Below are 23,411 nucleotides of genomic sequence, written 5' to 3'. Positions count from 1 at the left end.
TTATATCTAGTCTAAATCTACTCTCTTTCAGTTTAAAGCATTGGGTACTTGGGTTCAGAGTATGAGTTCATGTAGGAGTAAGAATTCCTGGATTTCTTCTGCCTTTGTCTCCTAAATCAACCCGGCAGTCGGTCAAGTCACTTAGCCACCTGTTGTACAGAGAAGGAAGCAGGCTTTGTTTGCACATTGAAAATAGTTACAATAAATGTTGAAACAGGCACATTGAACTGTTGGCTCAATGCTATGCCCTGAGACGTAGGGTAGGAATGAATACCTTCCTGATGTTTGGATGAGGGAAACAAGAGACATGTAATGTTCTGTATGAATTCATTCAAGTTTATTGCTGAAAGTAGCTGGGCTGTGTCACTTCAGTCTTACAGCTAGTTCCTGGCAAAAGGCCTTGAAAAAATTTTTGGTACTTCTGATTATTTTTTTTTCAGTCCAGAGTAATTTTTGAAAGTGATACCCATGGAGTATGGCAGGTAAATATCTTTGGTGCTTATAACATCAGAGTAAGGACCAGTGATGCTGGCAGCCACTGCAGTGTCTGAATAATATGGACCATGTGCTTGGCATGGCACAGGCATTAGTATTTATTATAAACACATGGGTGACCGGAGGGCCTCAACTAGCTTGAGTTGTTACGCTGCAGTGGACCTGTTTGTGCTGCATGTGTGGCACTGAAGAGCTGCAGTCTTGACCAGGACTCCATGGTACCTGGTGCTGTATGAGTTCAGGGTACAGCCCCAGCTCCAATCTGAACGTTATCGTAGTCGGTATTTTTGTTTGCTCCTCAGCCAGCTATGGCTGGGAAGGCTATTAAAAATTAAGTCTTAAAGCCATACCCATAGGGAGGATTACAAGAGGCTTTTGCTGATTGCAGGGGGAGTACAAGGTATTTGTTCAGTCTTTCTTCTGTGACCCAATTTGACTCACTAAAATAACAGAAGAAAAAAATCTGAGATACTCACTGGAATGCCAGGAAGTTAACTATTCTTATTAAAAGGTCTCACCTTGTCAGTGAAGTGTAGGAATGTAAGGCTGGGTGTATCAACAGAAGGAAAGAGCAGTGGGGGTGTAGGGAGAAGGGAGTAAGACTTCCCTCTTCTGGCAGCAGTGAGTTGTAGTTCAGCGTGGTTATACCCATGGAACTGCAGAGCTTTGCCAGCAGCAGAGATGCCTTCAGCAGTGCTTGTCAAGTAGGCAGTTCTAACCAACCAGATGGAGAAGATGTACAGCTTTCAAGAGATTCTGCCAAGGTTCAGTGAGGTTTGCTAGATAGTTTTGTGGTCCATTGTGTGTGACAAGTGGACATATTTTAAAGTGACACCAAATGGCTGTGACCTAAATGCTGATCTGTCCTCTGAATAGTCTGCAGTGGATCCAGTTGGGAACTATTTGAGGATGGTGCAGATAAAGGGACCTGAAAATTGAAATATAATCTTTTGCTAGGTGCAGGTTTCTGTACTTGGGCTGCCTATCAATATGGTATATAGCTCTGATTTTGCAATAAAAAAGGACACAGCGGGTTGAATTTGGGGCTCAGAGCCAGTGTTTACAGAGTTTACTTATGATCAGCAAGAAGAAGTAGTAAGAATACCCTTGACTCCCCCTCCCCACCCCCCAAAAAAAGAACAGAAACTATTTAATCTCTCTTGGTAATGAAGCTGGCCTGAACCTGCTGTGTATTGGTGTAGATTAGCATAGATCTATAATGGACTGGCCCTCCAGCTTCTGTGTGTCCCTTTCAGTACTTAACAAGTAAATGAAGCATGTGAGTATTACTTGAGTGACTAGTGTTCAGTTCATTGTAGTGCTCTAACCTTGCCTCAGGAGTACAGAGTATTACCTCATTGTTCCTTGCCTTTTGTGTTTTTATTCATTGACTTGGAGAAAGCTATGCTAAATGGTGTGTTTAAAATATGACCTGCAGCAAGCTATGCAAATCTACTTCTTTCTCCTGTTTCTAGGAGGGAAAGGAGGCCGCTGTTAGTGAAGAAAAAGTTGGGAGTGTGGTGAAGGCAAATTTGAATGGTTGTGCTCTAATGTATTTTGTGCGCTCTGTCATAGGGAAGCGAAGTCATACTGCTGTATGAGTTTGGGTTTTTCTCTCTAGCAAAGTGACTGATGCTTAAAGGAAGGCATAAGCATTGCACCCCTCAGTGTGATATCGTCTATTGAGAAATAGCAAGCAAGTAGTTAGGGTGCTAAATGAATGTCGTCTTTATTCCTTGTCCTATCACAGACTTTTTTTGCAGTAGTTTCTTTTACCTGTTCTGTATGCATTTTTATTCACACTGTACAAATGCAGCCATGCTGCTACTTTGGATACACTTGGGAGCAGTAAAACTAGAGATGGGAATGGCTGGGTTCAACAGCTAAGACTTAAATTCTTCATTGAAGAAAGTAATTATAATTATTAGTCCCTACTCCTGTAATATCTAAAAGCGTCAGTATCTGCTGTCAATTCTACCAAGTGCGTGCCTCTGTCCTTAGCCTAAGCTGCTGGGTCAGTAGGCAGATCCTGTCCATTGTCTTAATTTGGAGTAGTTGGGGTTGTCTACATAAGCATTCATTTTGGTTTGGAACAATGGCATGCTTTTGAAGCAGATCTCCTGATCTTTTCTACCTACTGTGCTTTGGTTGGTATTTTAACATAGTCTTGGATTACTTCTGAATGCAGATGTGCTCCATGTGCAGTATGCGTCCATGGTCAAGCCAAATAAAATCTCTGAAGTAAGTGTTGTGTAGATGGTGGGTCTGTAGTACCAGCTGTTCCGCCCTACACCTGGTGTACTGTACTACTCTGTAATATAGACCTAGCCAAATTCCCCAGTTCTGCACAGATGATGCAGGCTACTTCATCTGAATGTTGTCAGTTCTCAGTGGTTTCCCATAATTCATTGTGGGTTTTAGAATAAAATATTTCACTGTATTAGGTGGTAAATCAGTAGGTCAGCCTGTTGTAGCAGAAAGAATCAAGCCATCACCCTTCCATCTTGGATCTATGCTAGGGGTAAGACTGGCACTCTTGTGAACAGCTGGTGGCAGGTTACCTGTAGAATTTAAGGTTTATTCATTGACAGGTGCCAAAACTCTCACACATTCCCACAACCTGGGGTAGTAATTAAAATCCTTTTGAAAACACAAGGTTAAACTCCTTAAATTACTATTGAGTAATTTAATTGCTATTGAGTTGAGACCTGCTGCTTCTTGTTGCTAGTGACAGCAAAATAAATCTGGGGCTTTTTTGTACAATAGGTCAAAGGTCTCAAAAGGACTCTCAGAGGTCAATGAGGTCTCAAAAGATGGAGTGAACTGTCAACCAACAAACCAATGTTCCTTTTACCTATATGATGGCAGCAATGGATTGCCAAAATCCTTTACCTGTCCTGGAGTCCAAGATGCTATGAATTTGTAACAATGGTTTGAAGATGAATGTAAATTGTTCTTCCGGAGTAGAGGGCTAAATTATCCCACTGTTGGGTTTTCTTTTCGTGGGGCGGGGGGTGTTGCATTAATTATCAAATACATGTGAGCTTTCCTTGACTTGTGGAAAGGCCCCGCATTAATGTTTATCTGTATGTGCTACTGTATGTGTATTCTTTGATGCAATAAAGACAAGTCATCTGTTAGCATATTTCATGGAAGCCTTGAACCTTTGTGTCATTCTAAAAGATAACTAAGATTGAAGCTGATTCTTGTCTTCTTTCAGCCTGATCCCCCACTGCCTTGTTTAGGTGCGCTACCTGTGTACTTTTGCAAAGTAACTCCGATCACTAAAGTGGCTTTTATGGTCACATTGCACAGGTCACTGGAGTATAAAATTATTCTTCTGATTTAGAACATGCCTTATACAGAGGTGACTACTTCATTTGTAAGATGGTGAAAAGTCATGGCTGTTGTTTTGAACACTACAAAGACGACCAGGATTAATTTCTTCATGCCAGTGAGGAAGCAACTGCCCTCAAACTAAGTGTGTTTTTGCCTCTTGGTTCTGACCACGTTCTGTCAATGCTGTACTGTAGGTAGAAAATGGGCATAGTTTTTCTACACGTTCTATGAAAGAAATGCTGCATGCTTATTGAAGGTGGGTGCAAAGATCTCAGCCAGCTCTGATGACTCTAGGAAGGCTATAGGCAACTTTAAATGTGTGTTGCTGTGCCCAAGATTACGGCAGGGCTACACAGCTTTCAGTACCAGGTGCAGTATGTGTAGTACAACAACATTGTGCAGGTGTTCCCTGCTAGCTGGCAGGAAATCTTGCCTCCTGTTCTGCCAGGTACTGTCAGTGTGCCCACCCTTAAAACGTGCTGATATGGAGAATTTATGCAGTCTAGTTTTATTCTTCAGAACTCCTTGGTGCACATGCAGTTCCCCTCTCTTTTTGCCTTTTGCCAGTGAAAGAGCACTGACTGATCTGGCAGTGCAAAAAAAAGATAAGATGCAACAGGCTTTATAAAAGAGCAAACATCTTGAAAACAGAATCCTCAGCTTTTGGTCTTAGGAGTTCTGACAGGGGATGAACCTGTGTTCTGGAGACAGGATGCTCCTTCACAAACAAGTCTGGTTTCCCAATCTATCTGGGCTCCTTTTTGGGGACTTTGGCGCATCTCTTGCTACAGCATATAACTTATTTCTTGTCAGAGTCCTTCAGGCTAGCTCAAATTCTTTGGCCATAGCTGTGCTCTGTAGCTGAAACATGCTTTTTGGTCATTCCCTTGCTATTCAGATTCTCTTTCATCCATCTCTTTGCTCTTTCTGCTCAAAAGGCTGTCAGTGTGGTTGGTGTGGGGTTTGTTTGGGTTTTGTTTTCAACCAGAATATGTTGTACCTATAGGTAAGTATCTATGACCAAAGTTTCTGCCTTTCAGGTAAGGACCGGAAGGTATTTTACCCTGTATATATAGTCAGTCTCTAACAGCTGTCACCCTTAGTCTGAGAGCGAAATGTTACTAGCTTATGTTGGATTTCAGATTTATGAAGTGGCCTTTGGGAATGCAGTTGTTCTTGCAGGAATTTAATACTATCAGGTAAATATTTGTACATATAGTTCCTTCCCTCAGACTGTCAGAATCTTTTCTTGGCAAACCTACCTGCTTTGGTTCATGCAGTCTGGTATCCCAACCATTACAGAAAATACAGGTTACAAGACAAGCATATGTAAAGCTAATTGTCTCCCTGCTTTTTCTTCAGTTGGAGAGTAAGGTTACAGAACTGCTTCCAGTGTAATGCACGTATGGTTTCTCTTGGGGGGAAAAAAATATGGATTTTCAGACCTGTTTATTTTTCCTTACATTTTCTTCATCAGTTTCTGGTGGGTGGCAATGAAAAATTATTTTCCAGAGCAAACTATCCTTTTCATATTTTTATCTTGCTGAAAGAAAAACAAATCAAGGAAAGGAAATAGAACATGGCACATTATCTTGGTCTACAAAATGTTCTGAATAGGGAGGTGTAGCTTTATTGAATAAAATAACCTGCACTTATGGGAGTGTTACCAAATGTGGTAAGTGTCCTCCAGGTCACAAAATGCAAGCAAGCATGTGGCTGTGTAGCACCATTTTGTTTCTGTACAGGTTGCTACTCTATTTGGCTTGAGGGAACTAAAAGCCATTGCCAGTTTCTTATAACCGATATCCTTCTAGTTGCCTAAACACATCTCATCACCAATCACTTCAAACATTTTGTCTCTAACTTCTTTGCTTATTGTGTTTCAAGATGGTAAATTCTCAGATAGTGTTGAGGAAGTATCTTGGTTTCATTTGTGCTCACTGGCTGTGGTATCTTAGCAATCAAATCTGAACACAAATACAGATGTGTAATCGATACAGAAAACAAATCTAAACCAAATACTTTATTTTCTTAATTTGGTGAAAGGAATTGCAGTATCTCTTTCTGAGGCATATGACTTTTGTTTTCAGGGCACCCATTTTTGAGGCAAAGTTTGAATTAAATAAAACTGAGAATATTGTTTATAGTATGTGAAGCCACTTCCTCTTGTGGCTAGTACTTTAAGCAAAGACTATATCAGAAATAATATGTAATGTCACTATGTCATTAGACACACTACTGCAAAGTGCCTTCACTGTAGCACAGTTTGTCAGCCAGAATCAATTATAATGATGATATTGATTTAAGCTAACTGCCTATGAAATTTCAAAAGATTGCGACTTTAATTGGTATTGAATTGCTTTGACTTGATTGATTTCCATGTCCCTGGTTTAAGTAGGTTGTTATTGATTGCTGAAATCTGTAGTGGTGTTCAGGGCTGTGAGCAGGAGGAAAGCAGAAGAAATTGTATAATGTTGCCAGGCAGGACTGAGCTCAGGAAGGGGGGACGGTATGGATGGGGAAGGGAAGAAGTTGTCTCATTATGTACATGCTTAGAGTAGAAAATAGATGTGATGAGAAAACAGGAATGTGTATATTGCTTGGAGGCAGGTGTGAGTTGCAGAGGAACTCTTGTAGAAGTGTATGGTGCTCTTTTAATGGGGCAAGGAGGAGAAATGGAGAAAAAGTAGCTTTAGACAGGAATAAGTTGGGATGGGGATAGGGATTGCTATCTCTGTAAGGAATGGCAGTGTGGCTCCATCTGATTTGGTCCATCCACTCAGAATAATCTTTGAATTTACTATTAAAGACATGGCAATGACGTGTGGGGTTTTGCACGCGGAGTTTTAGTGTAGCCCAGGCATTTATACAACTGGCATTGATTGTCACCCTACTGCCTTTGCTCATATTCCTTCTCCCACCTCAATCAAGATGTGAGAACTTCTATGTGCCAGTGTCACTTCTAGCCACAGGAGTATTTTTGAGGTCTGCGATTCTGATTCTTGCCTTCTAATGATTTGTCATCCCAAAAACCAGGATTGGTTCATTGTTAGTGCCACCTATGGGGCAGCAAGGATATGGGTCTTCCTGGTCTGTTGTAATCTTGCTGTGCTGTAATTGCCTTGTTTCCCTGCTTCTGAGTGGGCACGTCCTGTGGTTGGCATTTCAGTACTGCTGCACTGTGCAAGTGAATCCTAAACCTTTTTCCAAGGGGAGCCTGAATCCTTTCTACGCTAATTTCTGTTTAGGACTTATGCCTATGGCTGAATCAATAATCAACTAATGAAAATGTGAAAGGCAAAACCAAACTATGTGGTGTTATTGAAAAGGCATTACTGGATCAGAACTCTAGAGTATGTGAACTGTTTGAGTTGTTGTGAGTCTGATTTATTGATTTGTTTTCTTCCTTATGCTCTGCTGATTTCATAATCCTGTTAAATAGATAAGCATTAAGAATACATATCTACCATTAAGAACTAGGGGCTTGATGGACTGGATCAGATTACCAGAGCAATTATTTTGATCCTGGGGATACCTGCTGCTTTAAAGGCAGGCTGTGCTCATCCATGAAAGTTTTCTTCTGACCTCTATGCAATTATTGTATTCTGTGAAGCATGAAATATAAACGTCAATGCTGTTAATAGCCATAAATAATTCCTTCTCCTAAAAATTTCTATCTGAGCCATGTTGTTGACTTACAGATGAGGTTGCTCAGTATTTCCCTAATGAAATTAACTATTACAGTCACGACTAGAAACTCTAAGGAAATGGAAAGCTAAGACAGCATGAAGAATTAACAACCATAGCAATAGACTGAGACATGGTGCTGCTTAAATTAAAAATGTGAAGATATACATCCTCAGTGACCGATCATGAAAGCCTTAACTCTTCACTGTAATAAATTATTACTAGGTAGGGCTGTACAAATAACGCCAAAGGAGGTGTGAGGGGAAATATGGAATAACTAGCTTTGGAATAACCAGCTTTGGAATAACCCAAAGTATGTTGTTTGATTATTATTTTGGTTTTGTGAGGTCTGTGTCAATATAGATGCTAAAGTAAAGGTAGATGGTTTCCAGTTAAATAAATCTAATTTCTTTTTAGGGGGAGGAGTGAAGTAGGGGAGGGTTTGTATAACTATATGCAAGTCAGGAAAACTGAAAACTGCTGGGAATTACACACTTAATCTGGAGAGTGCTGAGGTGCTTAGTGAAGCATGGATTTTGGTATTCTTAGACTAATTGGTTAGGTTAACAGCCAAGATGTTGTGCAAGAAATATAGTTCATTTGGAAAAACAAGTTCTTGGGATATCTGTTCTTCTAGTAACGTATGTTTTAATATGAATGTGGAAGGGAATCTGGGACAGTCTAAACCAGGTTACAGTTTGGTCCTTGTTGTAAAAATGTGGCCTGGGATGAGGCAGAAGCAGTTCCTTCAGCTAAATCTTTATGGGTCTCTGCAATAGACATTTAAATGTGGAAAGTCTGTTTTCTTACTACATGCATATGAAATAGAAACCTCTGTTTATTTGCAGTGATGGGGTGAGGATGGAGGGAGGCGAAGTTGTCCTGGTATTTTTTTTGTAATCATCTGCTAGAGGGCACTGTGTTGTCAGAAAGGGATATATTAAGGCATAAGGATCTTGGCCTCATGGTGAGCAGCAGTTCTTTCTATATTTTGCTGGAATGAAAATGCCTGTCTGTTAGAGCCCAGACCACAGTGAGTAAGCTTAGAGAATATGCCTGGGTACATCAAAGTGAATTCTATATTAAGATCTTTTTTAAATTGTTTTGGCTATGTAAAAAATAAAAAATAAAAAAAAAAAAATCAGGATTGAGAAGTGCTGGCTTACTTAAGCAAATCTGAAGTTTGCTGGTAAACTTCACTGATGGGAGGACTAATGCTGTGTATGAGCTCAGGTTAAGTTCAGCAAGGTGTATTAGCCAAAAATAAGGGAAGTGGAATTCTCAAAAAGCTGTGATACTGCATCAGCATTTCTTATAGCATTTTAATTTTTTAATTAAATTTTAAAATGAAACTAAAACCAAAATAATAATTTCTTACAGCAGGAAATAGTTATAGGTTGAAACCTATAACTTTCTCTTGATTGAGGCACAAGGCAAAACTGGCTATTCACAGTTCAGTCAAGAATAGCAGAACTTACCTTAGAAGTTCAGAGAAATGGAAAAAAAATCCCTTCTGCCGATTAGACAGAGCTATCACTGTGTCTGAAATTTAAGAGTAATAAAGTGATGACATCTTCTGCCTATAAAACTGGGAAGTTGTCAGAGGTCAGATTGAGTGCCTACTTGGATGGTTACAGGAGAGGTGAACAGATTTTTAAGCTGAGTTAGGGGAGGAAAGTATATGATACAGTACAAGTGAAGATTGCTGTCACTGAGACATTTTGGTAATGGATGATGTGGAACCAGTCAGATCTGCCCTCTGCTGACAGACATGTTTAGTGTGTAAAAGTGCTGGGTTTATATTTCTTTAAGAAGCAGAACATGATGGCCTGTCTGCCAGGTCATGGGCAACGTCAAAGTAGATTTTATCACAGGCACCAATGTGATTTCCCTCACTGGATTGTGCTGAGGACACCACACATTGTGGTTTTCTGCTTCAATGTCAGAAAACCCTGAAGGGTGAGGTGACTTTAATAATTCTGGGTAGCTACATTATCTATATGTGCCTAATTATTTTTTAATTTTTTTGAAGTTCTGAATATTTTTTTTTCCTGTGGCAGATGGCTTCACTGACTAATCGCCCCAGTAGTGATAGTGTGTGGGGTGAGAGCATTTTCTTATACTTTCTCCTTCCTTCTTTTCTGTCCCCCCTCACCACACTTACACATCCTTACTGGGTAAATATCACTTTAGGAGAGAGCAATATCGTTATTCCCCTGTAGATCTGGAAGGTAGTAATGACTTGCCACAAAGAGAGGTAGTATGAGCAATGGAGCCTTGGTGGAGGTATTGTGTCACCTATGAAGTTGCTAGAGTGAGCAGTACCAAAAGGTTGATGCTTGTCTTGTTTTGACTATCATGAACTTGAATATACACTCTGAAAAACAAGTACCTACTTGAAGAGGGTGCATGCATGTAATGGTCTGTCCATGTCTGAAAAGAAAGTATGGAACGGTTATTTAGCCTCTGTGTGTGTGTGTGTTTATCCTTATTTCTTTGTTTAATTTATTCTGTAATTGCTTTTTCAGCCCGGTCAAAGAGTTTGGTGATGGGTGAACAGATTGGGCCTCCCTCCAGACCTTCTTCTCCAAACCCTCAAGAACGTGTGCTGAAGCGTGGCTGGCTCAAGAAACAAAGGAGCATTATGAAGAACTGGCAGCAGCGGTGGTTTGTGCTGCGTGGGGACCAACTCTTCTATTATAAGGATGAGGAGGAAACTAAACCTCAGGTATGACTAGAGAACTGTAAGGCATATTGGTTGTGGCTTCCATGTGGGTCAGTCACTGCTTTGACAGCTCATTTCAGTTGCCATCTATCCTAGCCAAGGCCATAGATGCTTAAGGAAGCTTAAAGGCCTTGCAGGGAGACTTAGCTACTACCTAGGCAAGTAGTAGAGCTTGGGAGAAGGTTAGAAGGTGTTTATTTACCCACTAGGGCATGCTGACCTCCAACTCTTAGTATGGTCATCTGTGAGACTGGAGTTTGACAGGAAGAGCTATAGAGTTCCAGATTCCTAAGGCAGGAGTGAATAACCTTGCTTAGTCAGCTGGGACTCATCTCTCAAATAATCTATTTTTAAGCAGAAGAGTGAGCCAGCTGCTTAGGGCTAGCTTGTGTGGGTAGAGTATATAGGTTTTGTTACATGTCAGCATGCAGGACTTGAGAATGGGTTGTAATATGTGGTTTAGAGTGTTTTATATACACCTGGGAGTTACTGCTTTTCTATACAAATTTTGAGGAGAAAGAATTTATGTCATATCATATATGGAATATCCTTTGGGTCAGTGGTTCCATCTGTGTCCCTTCCTAACTTCTTGTGCACCCCCAGCTTCCTCCCCAGTGGGGTCGGGGGGGAAGCAGAAAAGGCCTTGACTCTGTGTTACCAAGAGTGTTTTCAGCACAAATCCAAAACATATCCTCATACTAGCTACTATAAAGAAAATTAACTCTATCCCAGCCAAAACCAGCACAGTGAGGCTTTGTGCTGTCTGTGTCTAGAAGGATGATTGTGTGTCTGGCAGCAAAAACTACTTTAGCAGACTGGGGAACAATGTGACCTTCTACAGTGGGGAAAAAAATTAAACTGTCTGAAGTTTGCTTTTATCAAAACTTTTAGACTTGATGGAGCATGAATGAAAGCAAAGAACACTTTTCCTTGTAGAAGCCACTGGTTAAGTCCCGCTGTGCAGTATGTATTGGACAGTGTCATAGAGCGGTCCCAAAGTAGACCGTGGAAAGAAAACGGAGAGGAAAGGGGTGGCATCAGAATGTTTAGGAGCTAGGAAAGAGAGAAAGGGTCAGATAGCGGTTAGATAATTTAATAACAACCACTAAATGATAACTGAATAAATTGAAACACAGTAGGCTACTTATCATTTTAAGTTTTAGATCAGCTGTATTAGTTTGTCCATGGGACAACAAATGTGTGCAAGAAAGATTTCCAAAGCACACTTATTCTTGCAAAAGACTTAGAATATTCTAATTAACTATGTGCTGAGTAGCTGTTGGGCAGTTTGCTGGTGATAAAGGGTAATAGACTGTCACCATGCAACATTCCTGTGGGCACACAACATGTTTAACTTCCAACTTTTTGGTAGTGAATATTTTAAACATTTTTTGCTGAAGTGAACATTGCACAAGTATGTCTCTCTTAAGCCACATATTAATGGGATTTTTGACTAAATTCTTGCTGTTTCACATGCCTCTTGTGAGTGTGTTGCTGGTCTAGCACCAGTTTCTTAAATGTTGTTTTCTGAAACAAGTTACAATGAGAGGACAGTGCTCCCGCACCTAGGGTAAATGCAGAGCTAAGGATGTTGCCGTTGTCAGTCTGGACTCAGCACTAAATTCAGGATGACTTTCTGCTTCTCTGACCCTTCTATATCTACAGCACTTAGTGGGGTTGTTTATTGTGCTACAGGATGAGATAAAGCTTGCAGCTGAGATGAAGAAATTCTTATTCAAGTTCTTTGATATGCCTGTAAAATATTCTTGCAGGATTTGAGCTAAGGGCTTTCCAAGTTGCTGTAGTATATTATGCAGCATATTTCATGTAGTCATTGTTTTGACTGTCAGGCCTCTAACCAGAGTCATTGAACAGAGGGAACATAATTGAATAAGCCAGACAATGTCCCTGTGCTGCTGCCTCCTGATGAGTCAGTACAGGCATTAGAGAGTGACAGACGGCCTGTGTAATATCATCACCATCCACATGCTCATTATAGCCTCTTATTAAACTGCTTGATACAGCTGCGTGCTTAACTGTTACACATAAATTTCATTGTAGAGTGAGAATAGAAATGAATTTCCCCTGCGAGCCTGACACATGCATGGTAGATGCACGAGGATGTTGGCTGCATCTTATGTCTTGTGCTTACTTAATCAGGGATTTGATCCATCATTATGGATAGCCTGCTATGTAAAGGCTAGAGACTTGAACCCGATGATGTAACCTGTTGTTGCTCAGGACTCTGCAAGGAACAGCTGGATTTTGCACTTTTAAGACAAGCACCTTATTTTCCTATGCAATGCATGGGGAGAGCTGGGCACTTCTGAACTGTATTGATGAACATTATGAGGAAGGAGTTGCCTCACGTAGTCATGTTGGAAAGGGTTTCTTTAACCCTGTCCCTTTTTGAGGACAGGATTGCTGTACATTTAACACTGGGGGAAGCCATTTTGTATAGGAAGATACAGGGCCATCTCCTGACTATTCTTGTAACAATTGCAAACTAGGATTAGCATCTGACTTCAGCTAGGACCGTATGCATCCCACAGGTGAGATGTACTCTGGAACCACTAGATAGCTATTGCTTGAGATTCTCTGGAATGAAGGGGCAATGGTACAGGCGTACACACATGGCTTAGGAAGACAGCCATGACCCTAGGAGATCTTTGTTACAGGCCATGTAGGTATTTTCATCAATTGATGTTAATCCCTAATTTTCTTCAGTTCTAAAGATACTCGTGCTTCTTTTAAATCTTTCTGGTTTAAATATTAAGTATGGCCTTCATGCTTGTGTGCAAAAACTAAATCAATAGCTTCACTGAATTCCCATTGATCTTCTACCTACTTGATTATTTATATGTACTCTGGAAGAGGGTCATATTCTTATTGTTTATCTGACAAAGTGAAGTGAGATTTATCTCATAATGCTTCAAAAGAGAAACCTTAAACAATGGGTTTTTTGTTTATGGATGTTGCATTGCCTATTTTTATGAAAACCTGTGCTTCCAGGTCCTAAGAAGGAATTGTAGATGTTCTTCCCTTGAAAATAATGCTGAAAAGATGGAGCTGTAATTTGATGACAGGAGAATGGCATAGGCTTACTGGAGTGAAGAGGAGTTATTCTGTGGTCTTACTGGATCAAGTGCTCTTGAAGGTGTGTGCATTTGTGTGCAATACAACATAGTTGCAGTTGCACAGACCAAATTCTGTGCTGCAGGTTAGAGGGTGAGCTCGCACCCATTGCTTTTCTTGAGTATTTTGTCAAGTGCCCCTGTGAGGAAAGGGAGGACTGACTTGCAAAGACCTTTTGATGCTCCTACTAACTCTGTCAACATATGTGTGGGTTTTTAAAGCAGCTTTGGGTTTGTTTCTATTCCCAGGGTAGGAGGTAGCATGCATCCCTCCCCAATTTCCAGGGGAACAGAAGCCACTCTGCAGGCAATTCATTAACCTTTCTTTCAGTATTGACTTGGTATGTTAAAAGGCTTTAGTGCACCTGCAGTGGGCTTGAATTTTGCGCTATAGAATCCAGCAGAATTTTCTAGAATGTGGTCTGGTCACTGGACTCTACAGATGATGTTGTATATGATACTGTTCTGTACCAGTTTGGAATAATTTTTGATGCATCTGTGATTTTGTCATGTTGCCTTTCCAGTGTTTTCTAATTATCTTCGGAATGCCTTCAGCATGTCTTCTAATTTCAGTGAATCTCGAAGTCAAAATGTAGAATGATAGGATTGGGAGGGAAGGGAGCTGAAAGTTTATCCTGTTCTGTTTTTCCTTCATTTTAAAATTTGCAACCATTTTAGATAGCAATGTTCATCCTGTGTGTTTTAAGTACCCTCCTACATTGTGTCCTTCCATGGTCTTACCTTTTCACTAGGTGGGAGACGGGAACTGAGCCCTGATGCTCTGTTCTGCAGCGCTACCTAGAAAGCCTACTCCAGAGGATTAGAACTGCCTCTATTGTAGTCAGTGAAGAGAGGGAGCAGCAATGTGTTCTCCACATAACAGACTTGATAGTGGGACACCCAAAAGGGGAATTGCAGGGCAGCTATATGTGTAATACGAAGGGGGGTCATAACATGCTAACTTGGTGAATATTTTTATTCATTACATTGGATACCTGGAGAATACTCATTGAGCTTGGTAATGGGAATTAACTAGCTGTTAGGTAATAACTAGTAATAGCGGGACATCTTAACATTTCTCCCTCTTCTCCCAAGGGGTCTGCATGAGCCTGCACATCTCTTCTCTCAGACTGTCTGGAGGTTTTCTGGACGTTTCTTGTGAGTAAAATCCACCTATAGGCTGTCTGCTTTCTCTTGTCAATCCAGGGTGTACTTTGCAAGGTGAAGGAGCAAAGCTGTACTTACATGTGAAGCAGACTGGAATTTCATCCTCCTTCAAGTCATTGTGGAGATTATTAGCTGCTAATGAAGAGGACTTTGTTTTGTGGTGGCTTTTTTTCCTTGCAGAAAGAGACAGCCAACATCTGAAAAATCTTTGAAATAACCAGACTTCACTGTTGCACCTACTCCATCAGCAATATGCAGGCTGGAGTGTTGCTGTTACTCATACCTGTAGGTGGTTCTGTAATGCTCTGGTCCAGTGTGATTTGTAGGTATAGATTGACTGAAAAAAACACAGAAATCTGTTATAGACTTGGTTTAGAGGTTACTGACATGTATTCAGCTTTGGAAATCTTCTGTTCATTTCCCAGTACTGACTCTAGAAGTTTTTAAGGGCTGTTATTCAAAAAATATTCCCCCAAACAAAATCTAGTTCCGGTAATGTTAGAAAGAAACTTTCCATTCTTTTCCAAAAAAGACACTGTGACCAAAATGGACTGTAGGATAAATTCAGCTGGAATCTTACTTGAGAAGGAAGTAAGGTTTTTTGGACAGGTGGAAATCAGTGTCAAGAACACAGGAGAGATGAATATTAGTATGTGAGCTATTTTTTTTTCCCTTACAAGCCTTACAGAAAAAAGGCTAGTATTGAGGTTCCTGTGGAGTGAGAGTGGGAAAGGAAATTGTATTCTCTGCCTTCACTACTTCTCCAGCTGGTTTCCACCTTTAAAATATTCAGTGGTTGTTCCTCTCCACCACTGACACCAGTGTAGCTGTTCTGACATTTTTCCAGCCTAAAATATGCAGAGTACATCTCCAGTGATGGCTTTGGATACAATAGTCTTCATTCCTTTGCCCCTCAAATATAACTTAAAGATGCAAATACTTTTTTTTTTTTTTTTAAAAAAGAAAGGAAAAAATATTACCTTTTTACCTATACAACTCTCTTTCAAAGTTCTTGAACTAATTCTATAGACACAGTTTCCTCTTATGCAAGCAGCTGCGGTTACAGGGACATTGTCAGTATCTTACAGACAAAGAACTGTGATGCGGAAAACTTAATTGTTAGATTGGTCTAATGAAGCGAACTTGTAGTTTGGGTACGTCCTGTGGCACAGTAGATCCACCTTGTGATCCAAAGTGCTGGTCTGAGAATGAGTCTCTGGAAAGGATGATTTGCTGTGTCCGGAGTGACAGGGTTGGCTTTTTAGTCCTTTAGCTTTCAAAGAAGACTTGAGTATAGCTGGTGCAGGAATGTCTGCTGGCAGCCTGAGCCAGCAAGTGACCTTTTTGTCTATTATTGACACAACCATTATTGAGTGTCTAGATGATGAACAACAGAGGTAAGGGAGCTCTTCTACAAGTTTATGCTTATGTAGCTCTGGGAAAATTCGTCACAAACACCTAGGCAGTCTTCCTATGTCATTTTGCTCTCTGTTCCCAGCCTGAGACATGAGGATCTGAGACAACAATTGGCTTATCAGTTGAACTGTGGGGTCTATCCTTAGCCTGCTTTAAACAGGATGCCATTTGATGTCCATCTGTTTCACTGAGACTAAGGCTAAGTCAGGCCATGGGTTAGCTTGGGCTATTTGATCCTTAGAATTCAGGGTCAGAGATAATTCACTGATATAAAGCTGTTGCAGAAACTTTGTTCCATGTTCAGCTAAACTCAAGATGTTCATGTTGTCAGTTCATCATCTTTGGCCGGAGATTCAGGAATCAATATCTCAGGGCAGATTTGAGCCCCACTATTCCCTCCCCCTCTATTTTGTAAGCATTTGTAACAGTGACTAAAGTGCTATGTTAAAGGTAATGGTATGAGAATTAGTATGATCAATGTTCTGGCGCCAACTGTGTTTGCTGAGGGACTCTGTCAAGAAAAGGAAGCTTTCCACTTGTGTTTCCTGTGTCACAGCTTTTTTTTTTTTTTTTTTGTTTGTTTACCAAGCCCTGGCTCCACAGAGCCTGGTAAAGGGCAGGTCAATTGGCCTTGTTAGGGAGGACTACAGTAATACCTTTAAGGTATGAGCACTTGTCCTCTTAAGATTTGCCTTCAAAACACCAAGGCCCCAAAAGGGTGCAAGGTGATGCTATCATCAAAAATTGGACTTGAACCTCCAGCTTACTGGAAGATGTGTATCCTATTGCCTCCCCCTTGATCTGTTCAGCCATCCTGGGCTCGCAAGGCCTGAGGGAGGGAGGAATAATTCAGTCATGAATTGAAGTTTATTTCTAGGGCCTGCTTTGGCATATATCAAGTTAGATCTTGGGGAATTTAAACTGATTTAATCCATCGTTAATTTACTTCCCAAGCAAGGTTGCTAATACAGCCTGACTGGCTGCTGGACAAGGACACATCAATCTGTTTAAACTTAGTAATGTCTTTCTACCAGTGACAACAGCTGTCAGAATCAATACACTGTCCCTGCTAAGATGAATTGGTTTTTTCTATCTTTTCAGCTCTGTTTACTTAGAGTTCTCCGTAGTGTGCCAGGCAGATTGGACAGCTGTGAGCTAGGTACTCTGTTACCCTCTGGAGAAGCATTTTGTCCCCTAAAAGGACTGATTATATAAGATAGAAGAGCTCAGCACAATCTGCTGATGTGAGAAATGCACAAGCTGATCTGAAGATCTTTGCTATATATATACCTATGACTTAAAAAATACTTTCCAGAAATGGGCCTGAGTTACAGGCTTTTCCTATTTTTCATAGGTAGAGTGACCATACCTCAATTTTCCTTCCTGAAAAGTCATTCTTCTAGTTCTCTTATTTCCCTGCTCTTCTTCCAGTTATGCTACCAGCTCAACTTGCTGCAACTTCGTTGCACAGCTGAATGAGGCGCACACTGGTAAGGACAAAGTAGCTGTACTGGTGTACAGTCCCCATTGCCACTGTGGCTGCAGCAAGTCTCGCATTCCTTCCCATGTCTGTGGTTGTTTTTCTGTTTGTTTCTTAAATGACCTCTGCTATGTAGTGATCTTCCTTTTATAACCAGCTTTGATGAAATGAAGAAATGAGAATAAGAAACAAGTCACTTCAATGAGAACTTTCTACAGGATATATGAAATATATGAAACATGTTCCGAAAAGGATCAAAAAAGTGTATTTTGACTGGGAAATGCTTTGGTTTAGGGTGTGTGTTCAAGCAGCTTATGCCTCTGTAATCACTTCTAGAGCAAGCATCACCCTCGTGTACCAAAGGTGGGGCAGGTGACGTTGTGCCATATGGTGTGCATCAAGCATGGAGAAAGTCTATTTGCTTAGTTTTGTTGCAGGATGCAACATTGCTTGGTGACCCAAGGCAAGCAAATTACAACCTCTGGAAGGCACTGCAGCGTGAGATTTTGGTTTAACCCTTTGACTTCATCACTGAATTCAGTTTCCTGCAGAAAGATGGGCTTTCTGAAACTCTTTAGTTTGATACCACTTTTCTGTGAACTGCTCCTGCTCTTCACTGTAAACACACTTTGAATCTCTTGGTCTGTATATACTGGTGTGCATCTTCATTATTCCATGTTATAAACCAGCAAAAAGCTGGCATATATATCATTGGGGTTTGCCTAAAATATGTGTGACCTGGCTATATGGATTTGCAAAGTTTACTAATTCAGGCTGAGGGAAAACCCTCCACAAAATTATGCATTTTTCTGAAGTAACACAGGGTTTGATTCAGAGTCCCAAGTTCTGCTTGATTATAAATGTGGGGTTTAGGTAACTGTTTCAAATGGGGATTTACACTTGCTTTGTACTATTGGATAAGGAAGGCCTAACTTTTGGTTTGTGTTGGCTTATAGGTGCTAGCCATTCTGTGACTGGCTAGTTTTGCTTAGAGGGCTGCTTAAGAGAGGACTCTACCTTAAAGGAAGATAAGAGAGAGTGTTACTGTCTCTTTAACAATTTTTCTTTTCACAAAATGTAAATTGGTCCTCAAAGGAAAGCAGCTGTTAACATTTAAGAGGATTACATCTTCTGACAGAAGACAACTATTGGCAGCTTTCAAATGATACCTGAAGCTCTGAAAAGCTGATCAGCTGGACTCAACTGATACTATATTAGTTTTTATTGTTATATGTACGTTTCTAGCTTGTGTTAATAAGATAATGACCTGAAAATGTAAATGTATAGCCAAGAATGCATAAACACCAAATTTAAGTTAAACCAACAAAATGACCTTAAGAGCTGCTGCTTTTATTTTTTTTTTCTTTTAGCTAAGTTTGTGATTTTTTTGGGGGGTCCTTTCTTGTGGTTTCTTAGCATTCTTGCTGTAGGCTATTCTGAAATCCCTTCTGGTTTCAGCTGTGCAATTTAGATATTTTATTTTTCTTCTGCTTGCGCTACCATTTCCCTAGAGATGTTCTATATACTCCTAAAAGCAGGAGGAGTTTGAATTTCTGTGTGCAGTATTAAAACTTTAGGTTCTATTCTTCATAAAGAAGCTTTTTTTAAAATACAAAACAAAGAATTGTGACCCCACCACCTATCTACATGCCCTTACCCATGTGCTTCAGCCTTGGTTGATGTAGGAGCTACTTTTTCTCCCCTCTCTTCAAGGAACTTTGTTCTGTGGTAAGGCAAGCATTTAATAGTTTTGTTCATTTTACCTCTTGAATATGGTGTCCCTACGAGCATGCTATGAAACTATTTCAAACCTTTTCCATTCAGTATGAAGAAGAGATGGGGAGGGAACATGGTCCTCTCAGTACATCCAATTAAACCATTTTTGTTTCAGAGAACTACCTGATAGAAACCAGACTGAGAAAAGCAGTCTTCCTGCTCGAGCCAAAATTTTGACTGTTCCTTGTCAAAACATCTTAAGCTTTGGGCAGAAGCAAGATTCAGGGTCCTGTCTTTGAAAATCATGCTGTGTTCAGTTAATCACTGTTTGGTCCTTGTTCCTGGCTGACATGATGTTCCATGATACTACCTCTACTTTGCATGAAGCTCATGACTTGCAGTGTGCCCAGGGCTTTAATTTGCTTGGAAGATTTGCATGGGAGATTTGCTTTTTGCTTTCTGGGAGAAAAAAAGTTTAGCTATGGTGGTAGTTGGTGGTATCACTTTAATTTTCCAGGATGCTGATACTGAGAGTATTTTGTCCTTTTAGACAAGGGATCAGAGTTATGTGGATGGGGTGACTTTATCCTTTTAGAAATTCCAGTTCCACAAGTGATCTAACCTTACGCAGAAGCTGGGACTCCATGGTGGAGGTTACACTGCAGAAAGGTACTTCTATGTTTCAATATCCATATTTTGCGGGGCCTGCAGCAGGAAAGGAGACAAATGTCTGCCCAGTGGGGCTGCGTGATGCTGGTTTGGGCCGCACAGCAGAGCACAGAATGGGGCACAGGGGAAGGAACCTCTTGATAGCATGTGTAGCTTTGTGTTTAATATCTCTTTTGATTAACTTTTCCCTCTTTCTTTTTTTAATAAAAGTTGAGTTCTGTCCTCCATCTTCTTACTTCTTATTTTATCTCCTGGCAAATAATGGATTTCTGGGCTGAGTAGCCTAGAACCAGGAGTATTTAATCATCTTTCAGCATGCTCTGCTCACAGTTCACTCTAGCTACCAGTATCAGGAAGCTGTTACTTTTTATGTGGACAGAATGCATGCAAAAATGTATAATGTCCACTTTAACACTTTACTTTTTCCCTCTGGGATGCTTTGTGGAGCCAGCAAGTGCTGGCTCTGGCCCCTTGCAGAGTTTGGCTGAACTCCTCTAGCTCTCTTCGGAGCTGTCATCATTCAGGTTTTTTCCCTTTCAAATCTTGATTTCTCAAATGTATGCCAAGTGTGTTCTGAGGAACTTTACAATGTGCTGTAAAACATCCAACACCATATTTTGCTGTTAGACCAAATTCAGGATGTCTTGCATTTCTACCTTTTAATTATGCACTGCCCTGAAATATGTGATTAAATGGAGCAGAGTTTCATGAATTCTGGATGACAGGGATTCCCTGCTCTAGAATATTGATCTGGCTTGTCAAAAGAAACTAAATGAAGCTCTGTAGCCTGATGCCACTGAGGAATGGCAAAAAATGGAAGCAGGTTGCTGAATCTATAGTGACGTGGCAGGTTGATTTATGTTCTGTGAAGAACAAATTTGAGTACTTGTGACACATTTTCAGTCTGCAACAAATAGATCCTTCCAAAGCACCAAGTCATTTTAATAGGGCTGGTTGTCAGAACTGGAATGCCAACTTGTAAACCTCCATGACTCGGCTTATTTCCTAGCTAAAGTATTTTCCATCTCAAGCATTACTTTTCTGGTAATTTATTTGTAGTAGTTTTTGAATATTCTATGCTCAAAGAAAATGGTAAAACTTAATTAATTTACATTTAATACAAGCTGGCTCCTTGGTTTGTTACAGTGGTTTCTCTAAACAAAGCATCTGTAGGAAAATGTATTTTGCCAAAGGCAAAGCCAGGGAAGTTATGGCATAACAGATGTAATGAAAAATAATACAGCTGGCTTCTCTATTTTATGGAGAAGATTGCAAAGATCATATGAGGGGTTGTCTTCTGTCAGTTGGAATCCTGGATTGTCTGTCTCATGAGATACTAATTGTATTACTCTGTAATATGGATCTGGAAGCTGACAAAGCGTGTAACTGGGATTTGTTTTGATTACTAATGTTATGATGTTCAATGCATCTTGGATTTGACCGTTGCCAAATTGGTTGGAGAGAATGTAACTGTGCATGTTTACTAGAGATATGCATGAAAACAACTGACTGAAACAACAACTTTCTTCTTTTTCTGCTCAGCAAAAGAAGTGGGTTTTTTGGGTTTTGTGGTTGGTTTTTTTTTTTTTTTTTTTGGACCTAGCTTCCTTTCCAGGGCAGTTCAGTAGAGGAGTAGGAATTGCTGATTACATTCTTCGTGGTGTAACTTACTGCCTTTTATCTGTCTTGTGTATATGTCCTAAAGAATTTTAGCTGGAAACCCTTTAAAATGTCAAAGATTAAACCAAAAAAAGTGGAGAAACAATGAGGCCCAAACAACGTGTTTGTTCTTCCATCCACATTACTGGACAGGAGCTTCCTGTGATCTCTTTTTCAGCTTTTCCATAGATGAAGATGATTTTGTTCACTTTGAAGATAGTATGCCACCAGCTATGCAGAATTCCCAAACTGGAATACATTGTGTTAATTATGCTTGGGCTGAAGGTGAAAATGAATCTGAATTCTGGCAGTGTTTGAACTTGGGAAGTAAAGGGGCTCAGCTTTCTTGCTAGGGAAACTATAGTTGCTTGGTTTAAAAGGTAGTCCTGTAGCCTTGTAAACCTGAATCTGCTCTCCTCCAGTATCTCTGTGGGAACTTCTGTGTACTGAGAATCTCTGGAAAACAGGCCATTTTCTTCAGCTGCAGAAATAAAGATTTAGAAATAGAACTTCAGCCCCCTCATTATTGCAGATCACAACCAGAAATTAAAGGGTGAAGGAAGTGTAGATGTAATGTGAGATGAAACTCCCAAGGGACAAACAGTTACAATGCCAAGGAGCATGACCTATGCATGCTCAGAGTATTGTTATTCCAGAGGAGAGATCGTTTGACCAGAAGTGTCTAGAGTGAGGTAGAGGACAGGTGAGGCAGGTGCGTGACCAATTCGGTCTTTTCTCGCCCAGAAAAGAGGAAAGGAGATGGGCTCAGTGGAAGAGTGGGGCTTAAATTTGCTATGTCTGTTATGTTTATCTTCTTTTCCTTACCCTTTTCAGGGTTTGATACTACTGCAAGGCAATCAGGTGAACGAGCTGCCACCTAATCCTGATGAACCAGGAAAACATCTCTTTGAAATTGTCCCAGGTAGGCCGCCATTTCCTTGTACCTTCAACATCATCTTCTTCCCATTGGTTGTCATTAATGATAATTGAACCGTACTGATCACTTAACTTCTAAGCATTCTGATACACTAGCCAGATTATCTAGAGAGACTGGGAAATGGGGCCTGACAGACTATGTAGTGTTCTTTGTTTTGGATACAACTGCTGCTGTGGTACCTCATGAAAATAGTAGTGAAAATAGTAGATGAGATGCACCGTGCTCCTTGATTTTTCTGTTTGGAGGGGACTCCTTGCCTGGAGTGCTTGTGTGGTCTCCCAGGCTGATGTGTTTTTCTGATTGTTGTGGGAAAAGCTGACACACAGCATAGCACAGAACTTACGGAAAAAGGGGTGTGCAGTATCTGGATGTAATTTGTTTCATGTATCCTAGTCCTCTCCAGTTCAGGTAGGGGGGTGGGAAAGTTTCAAAATGTTTCACTTTTGGATAAAAGGTTTAAGAGAATAGATGACCTGCTATGGAAGAGAAGTTGAAATATTTTTAGATAGAAAACTTAATGATCTGTTGGCATAGTCTTAATGTAAAACTTTTGAAATCATTTTAGCTCCCATGTAAATGCTTCTTGTGGACTGGCTTGGTATCTCCAGGGTATAGAGTTAAACTCCCTGTTGCAGCATTGAAGAAACTGTATTCCCTTTATTCAGTTCTGATTGTAGTTGGGAGAGGACAGTCCCTGTGCATAGATTTGAATGCAGTATATTTTGGTGGTAGTTTCAGGTGACAGGATCTATACAGAAGAGAGCTGATGCACCACTATCGGCATTAGACCAGAGGAGTGAGAGAGATGAACCGGGTTAGTCCTTCCACAGCTATCTGTTAATACACAAAGACTAAGGTCCTGGAAACAAGGAGGGAGGCAAACAGGACTCTGGTAAAAATTATATGAGTGCAGTGACTCAGACATGCTTTACTTCATGGCCAGTTTCTCCTTTATGGACTACCTGTCTAGCTTTCCATGCTTCTCAG

The 23,411-nt window shown here is 40.5% G+C and overlaps 1 protein-coding gene across 1 annotated transcript in view; it reads left to right on the top strand.

Moving 5' to 3' along the window:
• Positions 1–10,054: 10,054 nt before the first annotated feature.
• The window catches only part of ARHGAP22 (Rho GTPase activating protein 22), a 129,263-nt gene continuing 115,906 nt past the window's right edge, over positions 10,055–23,411 (top strand). The window contains exons 1-2 of the mRNA XM_009642056.2: positions 10,055–10,249; positions 22,322–22,409. Coding sequence (XP_009640351.1) covers positions 10,070–10,249; positions 22,322–22,409 — 268 coding nt within the window. The 5' untranslated portion in view covers positions 10,055–10,069. The remainder of the gene's footprint in view (positions 10,250–22,321; positions 22,410–23,411) is intronic.

This window comes from Egretta garzetta, unplaced genomic scaffold (assembly GCF_000687185.1).
Source record: "Egretta garzetta isolate BGI_Z169 unplaced genomic scaffold, ASM68718v1 scaffold56, whole genome shotgun sequence".
NCBI classification, from domain to species: Eukaryota; Metazoa; Chordata; class Aves; order Pelecaniformes; family Ardeidae; genus Egretta; species Egretta garzetta.
Note: the sequence above shows the minus strand (reverse complement) of the source record. Positions and strands in the feature narration are given on the sequence as shown.